At 35.2% G+C, this 11,960-nt stretch overlaps 1 protein-coding gene across 1 annotated transcript; it reads left to right on the top strand.

The window, feature by feature from the left end:
* Positions 1-349: 349 nt before the first annotated feature.
* LOC109167876 (acyl-coenzyme A oxidase 3, peroxisomal-like) lies at positions 350-1,231 on the top strand. The gene is made up of 4 exons (XM_019316949.1): positions 350-418; positions 510-585; positions 681-811; positions 1,014-1,231. Exons 2-4 carry the CDS (start codon positions 526-528, stop codon positions 1,201-1,203), a joined length of 381 nt encoding a protein of 126 aa, XP_019172494.1. The 5' UTR covers positions 350-418; positions 510-525; the 3' UTR covers positions 1,204-1,231.
* The last annotated feature ends 10,729 nt before the right edge of the window (positions 1,232-11,960 follow it).

Below are 11,960 nucleotides of genomic sequence, written 5' to 3'. Positions count from 1 at the left end.
GCATCTTCAAATCCTTGGGGAAGTTAATGTTGGAGAACATTGCAGAGAAGTGCTTTCTAGATTTGAAAACCAGTGGTAAGATAAAAATCAACATCATTATTATTTGGGGATATTACCTATTCTTGCTATTGTTAGATGACTTAGATCATGGTTTTTCTTAAGGCAAAGATTTCTTGTTAGGCTTCTCATATATGAATTGACATAACAGTCTATGTATCTGGTGAAAACAGCTTACTGGGCATTACTTGTGTCAGTTTATGGTTAAATTGGTATACGTCTTAGAATGAACAGATAGTTGTTTTACTTTGTATATTGTGAATCTCAAATCTTATGTATATATGTTTAAGTGTTTCTGAATTCAGTGGCAGATGTTTCTCCTGATGGCAAGTATCTGACTGCAATTAAGGATCCTGACAGGGTAACCTCAATTAACCTTTAGTACCAATGCTAAACTGTGTCTGTCTGTCTGTCTTGTTGTGATCTTCCAGTTCCTTGGCACTGTGTTTCAGAGATTCGGGAGCATTCATGGCGCCTTTGACAACAGGGCGTGTAACCATACCATCCATTGTAACTTACTCAGCAAAAGTAAAACACATTACTCTTCTCTGATTTAGTATTTCTGAAAGATTGATAAGTATTAAATTAGAATTGTTCTGTAATAAGACTTGGATATTCATCAGGTGGGCATAGCAATTGCCATAAGATACTCATTGACAAGGAGAACATTTTCAGTCACACCAAATGGACCTGAAGTTTTATTGCTTGATTACCCCAGCCATCAAAGACGACTACTCCCTCTTCTTGCAAAGACGTAAGTAGCTGTGTCTGCATTTCTCCTCATTGCCCTTTCCTTTCTGCTTGTGTCACGTTTTATGTCACAATTTTGATTCTATACTTGGTTAACCGAGGTTGTTAATAACTAACTAAGCCCTCGCCCTACCACTGTTTTTGTTATGACTTTTTCCTGCTCTTCTAAGTGAAAATTGCTTATCAACACTGTTCTTTTGCTGCAGATATGCCATGAGCTTTGCTGCTAACTTCTTGAAAAGGATGTATGTGAAGAGGAAACCTGAAATCATCAAAACCTTACATGTTGTTTCAAGTGCCTTTAAGGCTACCTTAAGCTGGCATAATATGCGAACACTTCAGGTAGTAGCAGACATCACAGTTGTGATCAAAATGTCTTGTGGAGTCCATTTTTAACTTTTATTTTAGATTAAATATTATCTTGTGTTTATTATTTATTATTGTGATGAAATATTGAGATTGATTGATATAAAATATTGTATTGATAGTATTGTATTGAAAGTACATTGATAATATTCTGTTCATAATATTGTATTTATATGTAGTTTATGAATTCGGTGTACAAGATTTTTAAAAAATTGGGAATTTTAAAAATAATAAATGATTTTTTTTTTTGTAAAAAAGTAAACCATCCGCTACCCTTTCTTCCTAGAAAGGGTAGTGGAAGGTAACGAAAAAAAGAATAATAATAATATGCCCTACCCTTCTACAGTTAGAAGGGTAGCGGATACTCAACTTTCGCGGAAAGCCCAGGATTTTCTGCGACCTTAACATCCGCTACTCTTGTACAAGGGTAGCGGATAGTCATTTACAAGCGTAGCAGATGTGTATTTCTGTACTACTGCATACAGAGCTTGGAAGGAGTGCATTTGAGAGGGCTATGATAATTTGTGTTATACCCACTAGTACAAAAATAGTCATATGCGTCGAAGGAAATATACAATACACGTCAAAAGTTGCTTGGACGCGTATGTAGAAGACGCAGATTGTACATACAATCTGCGTCCAAGGTTACTTTGGATGCACATAATGACTATACGCGTCCAAAGTTCAAGAACTTTGGACGCATATAGTATTATTTTTAGTTTTAAAAAATACTATATGCGTCAGGTGTACGGTAACATTTATATTTATGGCTTGTAATAATGATAGAATCAAAAATATCATCCTGACATTATTTAAATCTGATAGTTTACGAATGGGATAACGAAAAGTTTGTAAAGCAAAATTCTGATATGCACTATTTCAAATTACAAACATTTAAAGTTCCAATACACATGGGATGTCGGAAAGTTACAAAAGCATTTAATTAAGCTAAATATTCGTGCACTTAAAACGACGTAGTATTGTTTAGGCGGGAATTTTTTCTACTAATTCATTTTGCTTTAATATATATAGAGATAGAGATAGAGATTGTGCATATATTATTCACAAAATTCAGTATTATTATAATAATTATAATTATTAGTACAAAAAATATATATATTTTTAATTCTATTAGTATAAAATTTTTATTGGTAATATTACTATTATTATTATTATTATTATTATTATTATTATTATTATATTGGTATTTATTTTATTTTTAATAATTATAACAATAATAATAATTAATAACTAGTGTTTATTAGCAGGAGTTTGGTTGCATTATCATCATTATTATTATTATTATTATTATTATTATTATTATTATTATTATTATTATTATTATTATTATTATTATTATTTGTATGCATAGAAGTGTTATTATTATTTTATGTTATTATTATTTATGTAGTGCTATTATTATTGTTGTTGTTGTTATTATTATTATTATTATTATTATTATTATTATTATTATTATTATTATTATTTTATTACGTGTATGCATCACATTACCGATATTGGTCAGAGTAGTGGTATACAGTATAGTGATGTTAGTAGCAATTACCTATCACATTACCGATATTGGTCAGAGTAGTGGTATACAGTATGGTGATGTTGGTAATAGTTACCGTCATATTACCGATATTGGTTAGAGTAGACCAGGGCGGTTAACGAAGCGAACATAAACGAACGGAGGTTGTTCGTGTTCGTTTGTTAAGGTTTTATATATGTAGTGTTCGTGTTCGTATTCGTTTGTTAAGGTTTTTGAAAATCATATTCGTGTTCGTTTATTAAGCGTTCATTACTGTTTGTTAACGTTCGCGAACACGTTCACGAATGTGTTCGTTAACAATAATGAACACGTTCACTAGCACGTTCGTTAACATTAACGAACATGTTTGTTAACAAGCACGTTCACGAACATGTTCATTAATATTTGCGAACATGTTCGTTCACGTTCATAAACATGTTCGTGAATGCTTAATAACCAAACTTATGAACATGTTCATGATCACAATTCGTTCGTGAACAAGAAATAATCTATGTTCACAGAAAATAACCAAACAAGTAACACAACTACAAAGAGAATACAAACAAATATCAAACGAAAAATAAACGAGCTTGTTCGTGAACATTATTAAACACACACAAAAGAGCTTGTCCACGATCTCTAGCAAACGAGCTTACAATTGTTCAAAGTCTGTTCGTTTATTAACCGAGCTCATCTATGTCTATTTGTTAATGAAATGGACTTTGATAGTCACCTAAACCTATATGTAATCCATTTCTCCTTTGTTAGAGCATATGTTCAAACATACTTACTTTCTCAAATCTAATGAAGCACACAGAGTCAACAATGTAACACCTACCTCTATGTAATCCACTGCTCCTTTGTTAGAGCATCCGTTCTGTTCAAACATCCTCTATGTAATCCATTGCTCATTTGTTAGACCATCTGTCTTTCTCAACCTAATGAAGCACACAGAGTAACAACGCCTACCTCTATGTAATCCATTGCTCATTTACTTTCCCAACCTAATGAAGCACACAGAGTCAACAACGCCTATGTAATCCATTCCTCCTTTACTTTCTCAACCTAATGAAGCACACAGAGTCAACAACGCCTACCTCTATGTAATCCATTGCTCCGTTGTTAGAGCATCTGTTCAAAACATACTTACTTTCTCAACCTAATGAAGCTCACAGAGTCAACAACGCATCCACTGAGGCTCGACCTCATGACCTCCCACATGGGAGAGATCACTACATGTCATCTAAGCACAAGGTGCTTGGCCATTAATTAATTTTTTTATTAACAATATAAAAAAATAATTTTTTTAACATTAATTAATTTTTTTATAACATTAATTATTTAAAAAAAAAATGAATTTCATAATATTTTTTGAAAATTGTGTTGTATTTTCTAATATCAATATTATGTCGTATGTATTTTAATTTTTATTCTGTTATAGTTTTTCTTGGTGTATTTAAAATTTTAATTAATATATATTCAATATTAGTCTTGTTTCGATCGTCTCAATGAGATATTTAAAATGATATAATTTATATTTAATAATACAAAATTTAAATATAAGTATTTAACAAAATAAAAAAATTACATATAAAACAAATAAATGATGCATTTGGAATTATAAAAAGAAGCAAGGGCAAAATAGTCAAAAAAAATTTAAAAAAAAAAGAATGTGAAAAGTTTGTGGCATTTTTGGCCAAAGCAACAAAAAAAAAAAAATAGAAGAAGGTAGTTCAATTATCTTCTTTTCCAATAGGGTTTTGAAAAGAAGGTAACGGCATTAGTACTTTACACATTTTTTACTAGGGTTTTGAATCAACCCATTTTTGTCTCATTCTTGTCAAATCCACACATTTGTTGTTATATCCATTCCAATACAATGTCAAATTAGGTCTTCTAGCACAACGAATTAAATAACATTTGTAATCCTTCCGTTCATGTTGCGTGTACTTACCGTGCATTTTGCGTGTTCTTTGCTTTGTTCTTAGATTGTGAATAATGTTACCTCGTACGTTTCACGTTGTTGCAAAAAATGCTCCCAACCCCCGAAAATACGAACAATAATTGACATGCCATATGAAAAATGTAAGTTGAGAAGAAATTTGGTATGTATTAATTACATTAAGCGTGCTTGACTTACATGATGGGTGACCTACTGGGAAGTAAGCAGATGAGTGACTCTAGGCAGATTTTCAATTTTGAGAAATCATCTGTGTGTTTTAGCAATAATGTTAGTGAAGGAATGAGGGGGGAGTGGGAGAAAATTTGATAATTGAGAGTGTGGGGGGGGGGGGAATGGGAATTATCTCAGGTTACCCATGTTGGTTGGTAGAAATAGGCCGGAAGCAAATTTTTGGTTTTATTAAGACCAAAGTTTTGAATAGTATCCAGGGATGGAATCATAAGTTCCTTTCTAGGACGGGTAGAGAGGTATTATTAAAGAGTGTTATTCAGGCCCTCCCTTCCTAGGCTATGGGGGGTTTTCCTTATCCACAGAGATAGAAACAATTTTGGAAGGCTATTGGTGGCGAGGGAGTGGGAGGGATTATAGGGGTATCCATGGAAAGTTTTAGAAGCAGTTTTTTGTTCATAAGCAGTGGGGCTAGGGATGGGGGGGGGGGGGGGGGGATTTGGGTTTCGGAATTTAAGGGATTTCAATTTGGCCATGCTATGCAAACAACTCTAGAGATTGGTCCAACAACCAAACTCATTGGTAACTCTGATTTATAAAACTAAGTACTTCCCCAATTCATCATTTTTGGAGGATAAGAAAGGGTCAAATCTCTCGTTTATTTGGAGCATTTTGCTACAAACAAAGGAGATCCTAAGATAGCATAGTAGATGAAGAGTGAGCATGGGTGATCAAATCCAAATATGGAGGGCAAATTGGCTTCCAGGTAATAAGGCCAATCCAAAAGTAACCTCCTTTCCACATACCATACAACATGCTCAAGATAAGTTGATATGGGACCTTGAGAAAGACGGCGATCTTCTTGGTTAAGACTTGTTACACAATGTTAAGTGGAGAATTGCCCGATGAGAATAAATAGAGATAGTCAATTCTATGGCAATTAAAAATTTCTCTAAAGGTGAAATTTTTTTTCTAGCAAGCATGTGTCAACTGCCTCCCAACGAAAGATATGTTTCGCTCTGGGAAAGTAAGTTGTAACAACCGCTATCAAATCTGTGGTACTGGAAAAGAGTCTGCCTATCATCTATATTATATTTGTGCAATGCATTTTAGCAAATGAATGCTAGAGAAGACTAGGATTACAACTGTTGCATACAAGTGAGCCTTCCTACCACGAGTGGTTCAACCAGAATTGTTCTAATAAGCTTAGCAATATCTAGTGTTGTCTTTTAATAATGTGTTGCTGGGAAATTTGGAAGTAGAGGAACAAGAAGGTGTGTCACAACCAGGATGCTCAAACGGCTTACTCAACTATCCAAGCTCAGAACTCTTGGCATACTGGAGAGAAGCAACTAAACCCACCAATTTCAATTTTCCTACATTCAACCATATGCTCATGTTAAATGGACAAAACCGCAGTTGGGGTTCTTAAAACTTAATGTTAAAGTGGCCATTGACAATGAAGGTGCTAAGGTGGGCTTAGGCAATGTGCTACGAGTTCAGAACAAAAATTTTATTGCAGCCAGGGGCATCCGATGGAGTGGTGCGTATGTACCAAGAGAAGCAGAGGCGGTAGCTATTAGAGAAGATTTGAGTTGGCTTTAAGGAGAAAATTTTTGATAATTTCCACATTGACTCTCTATGGGTGGTGCAATATCTTCATCCAATTAGGGGAGACTCGTTGTCTCGAATCACTTTTTGCGACGGAATCCATTTCGTCATGGTCTTGTCGTCTATGGCGACGGTATTGGCGATGGAATAAGGCGTCACAAATTTGTGACGAAACTTTTTCCGTCGCATTTTGGCAACATAAATTATTCCGACGCTAACTCCGTCATCATTTTGGAAACGAATATTCCGTCGCCAGAATTTTATTTTACCATCGCATTTCCGTGGCATTTTGGCAACAGAATTGTTTTCCGTCACATTTAGTGCAACAAATATTCTATCGCAGAACTTATATTATGTCGCGATTCTGTCGCATTTTTTAATTATTTTTAAAAATTTATTTATATTTATTATTTTTAAGTAGTAATATGAGCTTTTAAAATATTAATATAAAACTACAATCACATACTAAAAACACAATTACACTACTGGAAATTCTGAAATTTCCGACCACCTGAAAGTGATCTTAAATCAAGTTGAAAGTCTTGTTCCGGCCACTTTTGGTATCCCGAAAAACCTTTGTTGCTATTTCCGACCACTTTTTGGACTTTTTGGTATCAACTTCATTTAAGATCATTTTCAGGTGGTCGGAAATTTCAGAATTTCCAGTAGTGGTAATTCTAAAAAGTAACGTAATTCTAAAACATTATAAATCCATATTAAATTCAAGTAATAATCTATCATTGTATTACATCATCAATCTACATTTAGTAACTAATAATAGTCAGTCTAAACAACAATATAATAGTCCTCACAAATAACAATCCACATTAAAATCAATTGGTTTGGGATGGAGGTGATGATGAAGTACCTGCTCTCTCGCCATCAAAAGCATCAAGTTGTTGCATAAGGAGAATAGTAGCCTTCAAGTTCTCAATTTCATCTTGTACATTTGTAGAATTAGTATTGTCAGGCGGTCGCGATGTTGGAGTCATATTGTCTACTGGATGGTCCGTCAAGCTCCTCTTCATTTCTGTAGTCATCTGCATCATCATCAGGCAATTCCTCACCTTCTGGCTCCTTAGTATTGTCATTACCACTACCATTAGAAAGTAGTGCTACTAGAGTTTGCTCATATGTTTGTTTCTAATATTAAACGATCAGCGAATCGGGCAACCCCTATGATATCAGTTTGTTTCTTTGCTGGTTGTTTGGAGTAGTAGTTTTATAATCCTCCCCCTATCATTTGTAATGTTCGGTCTGATTTAATATAATGCTAAAAAATATATATTAGCAATCTTGGTCAAATATACTCATTCTAAAACCTTACATCATAATCTTTTTGTAGTCTATATTACCCAAAATAGGAGACAATATATGACTGCAACACTAGCAAAACAGATCAGATACAGTGAGGGTAGGTGTTAATCATGAAGCTTGGTATTAAAGAACCAAGATGATGATCAATTTGTTTAAGCTAAGGGATTAGAGCGCATTAAAAAGTTTTGACCAAATTTATATCGGTGTTTCATCTAGGATCAAATTTAGTATGAAATTATCACATTAAAAAGTTTTGATCAAATTTATATCAATGTTCATTTCAAATTTCGTATGAAATTGTCAATTTTGAAAGGTTTAACCTAATATATGGCTAGTTTTAGGGGTGAAAGAAATCTTTGTAGTTATACGTTTAACCTAATTCCTAATTAAGTTTAGAGAAAACCTAATTATTTTAAGTAGGCACTACTATATCTCTTTTTGAAATTTCAATATCATTTACGACATCATAGAGGGAACAAGAGGCGTGTCTCCCTTCAAAAAACCATATTTTAAAACAAATTTAGCTTTATCATTAAAAATCAAGTCAATTCAATTCTTTAATTAGTATATACTATAAAGTTTCCATTAGAAGCACACAGATTCAAGTGTGGTATTCGATCTGCAAATGAATAAATCATTAAATTAGCAATATATGATGATTAAATATACTAAGCTATAGCTAGCTCATTCTGAAACCTTCCTTCCTAAGCTTTCTGTAAGTGTATACAACTACAACAATACTACCAAAACAGATCATCAGACAGTAGTTCATGGCCGTGGAAATCAGCAAGATTGGAAGCCAATTAAGCAATTTACTTTTATTAGACAATTCATGTAATTAGAGAGAGAAAACAACGTAGTAGGAAAGACAATTAGACAGACATCATTCGCAAAACCATTACCCTTTTCTTGAAGACGTTTTCAACATGAAGATCATATCATGCATGCAAGATGACATTGTGTCTTGCTAACCTCGTTTCTTCACACCGTTATCATACGTTAAACATTGAATGTGAATTGTTGCGGAATATCAAGGAATAAGGAAGCAGAGACGAAGAAAGGGATTGAAAGAAGGATATTTTCTCATTAACTTGTAAAGAGAGATGAAGAGTTTTTATATTGAAGCAGTACAGAGGCAGTAAAGAGAAGATAACAAACTTAACAGAATAACTGTCAAGGAAGAAGATATGATGCCAAGTGTCATCATCTTAAGCTCCTATACTCATAAAACCCCCCCTCAAGCTGGATTATAGAGGTCTAATAATCCAAGCTTGGAAGTGTAACTAAGAAAAGAACCAGGACAATGTGTCTTAGTAAAAATGTCTGCAAGCTGGTTTGAGGAAGATATGTGAAGCAGTTTGATGAGGCCACTGCCGAGTTTCTCTCTTACAAGATGGCAGTCGAGCTCTATATGCTTGGTGCGTTCATGGAATACAGAGTTTTCTGCAATAGCAATAGCAGATTTGCTATCACAATATACAACAACTGGTCCAGTTTGATTGATTCCAAGCTCAGCTAACAGAAAACATAGCCATTGGACTTCACAAGTAGTGGCTGCTAGGGCCCTATATTCTGCCTCTGAAGATGACTTTGAAATAGTGGCTTGCTTCTTGGACTTCCAAGAGATCAGGGCATTCCCCAAGAAGGTGCAAAAGCCAGTGACAGACTTCCTTGTATCAATGCAGGCTCCCCAGTCAGAATCAGAGAAAGCTTTCAATTACAAATCAGAGGAGGATGGGACGAACAACCCCTGGCCAGGAGCAGCCTTTATGTATCTCAAAACTCTATGTGCAGCTTGTAGATGAAGATCAGTAGGTTTGTCAAGAAATTGAGATGTTGTCCACAAGAGGTTCTCCTTCATCCTTGCTCAACTTATGAGATGGAACAGTAGGACTATGAACAGGCCTTGAATCTGTAAAACCTGTATCTTTTAACAATTCAATAGCATACTTTCTTTGGCAAATCACAATGCCCTTTTGCTGTCTGGCCACTTCCAAACCAAGGAAGTATCTCAAGGGCCCTAGATCTTTTATTTGAAACTTTGCATTAAGCTGCTGCTTCACCTTCTGTATAACTTCCAGATTACTGCTAGCAACAACTATGTCATCCACATATACTAGTAAAACAACAAAAGAACTCCCTTCACCTCTGGTGAACAAAGAGTTATCAGGTACTGACTGCTTGAATCCCATCTCTTGTAAGGCAGTATTCAACTTAGCATTCCACTGCCTGCTGGCTTGTTTCAAGCCATATAATGATTTATTTAGCTTGCATACCTGTCCAGTACTTGCTCCTGAGAGACCGAGGGGTAACTGCATATAGACTTCCTCTTTTAACTCTCCATGTAAAAAGGCATTGTTCACATCCATTTAATGAAGGTGCCAACCCTTTGCTGCTGCTACTGCTAGGAGGGTCCTTATGGTGGTCATTTTAGCAACTGGACTGAATGTATCAAGGTAATCAACTCCAAGAGTCTGGTTGTATCCTTTGGTTACTAGCCTTGCCTTGTACCTATCTATAGTACCATCAGCTTTGTACTTGATTTTATATACCTATCTACAACCAATTGGCTTTGTAGAAGGAGGTAACTCTACCAATCTCCAAGTGTCATTTCTTTCCAAGGCACTAATTTCTTCTTGCATGGCTTTCTTCCAAACATCATGTTGTGTTGCTTCCTGATAATTCCTTGGCTCAGAGTGGCTAACAATGTTCATAGCAAAAGACTGAAAAGGGGGTGTGAGCCTGGTATAACTCATAACATTGCTAATGGCATGGGGAGATGTTTTTAAAATTGAATTCTGGCAGATATAATCGTGTAGGTAATTAGGAGCATGCTTCTATCTTGTTGACCTTCTAGTAGCCTCTGGGGGATCAATCTGTGTCACTTCATATGTAGAATCAGGAGCTTCTAAACCAATACTGTTGTCCTGGCTTTGACTGGACACCTCATTTGGTTGGGAGGTCTGTTCATGGTTGTTGTACAACTGATCTTGATCCTGAGGAGTTTCCATGACTTCCATAGAGACATTCCCCATTGTAGGCAGTATGATCTGAGGAACATCTTTCTCTGGATTGTCTGTCTACTGAAAGGGAAAAACATGCTCATAAAAAACCACATCTCTGGACACAAAAAACTCTTTGGTCATGAGATCATACATTTTATAACCTTTTGTGCCACTCACATAGCCAAGGAAAACACATTTCTTTGCCCTTGCATCCAGCTTAGATTTAGGCCCTAAAGTGGTAAAAACTTTCAGATGTTGGTATTGGGGTGCTTTCTTAAACAGAACTTGAAAAGGGATTTGATTATTGATGGCAGCAGATGGGAGTCTATTGATTATGTAAGCAACATGCAAAACACATTCACCCCAAAATGGTTCTGGCAGATTAGCCTGAAATCTAAGTGCTCTGGCAGTAGACAATAAGTGAGCATGTTTCCTCTCAACTCTACTATTCTGCTGGGGTGTATAAGTGCATGATGTCTGATGTATAATCCCCTTCTGAGCAAAAAAATCATCCATCTTGAACTCCAGTCCATTATCTGATCTTATGCACTTAACAGTAGTCCCAAACTGATTCTCAACTAGGCTGCAAAAGTTTGTTATTAGACTTTTGATTTCTGACTTCATTCTCATCAGATATATCCAAACTTCTCTACTATGGTCATCTAGAATGGTTAGGAAATAATGATGACCATGAGTAGTAGCTATTCTGTAAGGCCCCCATATGTCAACATGAAGTAAGTCAAAACAATTGATAGCTAAAGAAGTGCTATGCTGAAAAGAAATTCTTCTTTGTTTGGCAAAATGACAATTGTCACATATCAACTCTTTATTTATTTGAATGGTAGGTTCCAAAATCCTCAAGGACAGCAATTTTGAATATGAAGCATGTCCTAGTCTGATATTCCACAGACTACACTTATTAAGAGCTGACACAGAATTACATATAAAAGAAGATCTAGCAGGAAAAACTAAGTAGTATAGGCCATTTTCTAGCTTAGCTCTTCCAATCACCCTCCCATGGATGGCATCCTGTATAACACACTGATCAGAATGTATTTTGATGACAGAGTTGGAACTTTTAATGAAGGCTCCTACTGAGATTAGATTATAGTGGAAGCCAGGCACATATAGAGCATTTTGCAGAACAAACTCATTAGACAGGAAGACTGATCCAGTGTAGCTAATAGCAGAT

Source organism: Ipomoea nil, unplaced genomic scaffold (assembly GCF_001879475.1).
Source record: "Ipomoea nil cultivar Tokyo-kokei standard unplaced genomic scaffold, Asagao_1.1 scaffold3170, whole genome shotgun sequence".
Classification (NCBI taxonomy): Eukaryota; Viridiplantae; Streptophyta; class Magnoliopsida; order Solanales; family Convolvulaceae; genus Ipomoea; species Ipomoea nil.
This window is presented reverse-complemented; position numbering and strand designations above follow the sequence as displayed.

What these genes read in the sequence shown, in the direction of transcription:
- LOC109167876 (XM_019316949.1), top strand. Translation starts at nt 526, where the DNA reads ATGGCGCCTTTGACAACAGGGCGTGTAACCATACCATCCATTGTAACT. An exon ending in TTGTAACTTACTCAGCAAAA is followed by an intron (nt 586 to 680) that starts GTAAAACACATT and finishes GATATTCATCAG; the next exon opens with GTGGGCATAGCAATTGCCAT. An exon ending in CTCCCTCTTCTTGCAAAGAC is followed by an intron (nt 812 to 1,013) that starts GTAAGTAGCTGT and finishes CTTTTGCTGCAG; the next exon opens with ATATGCCATGAGCTTTGCTG.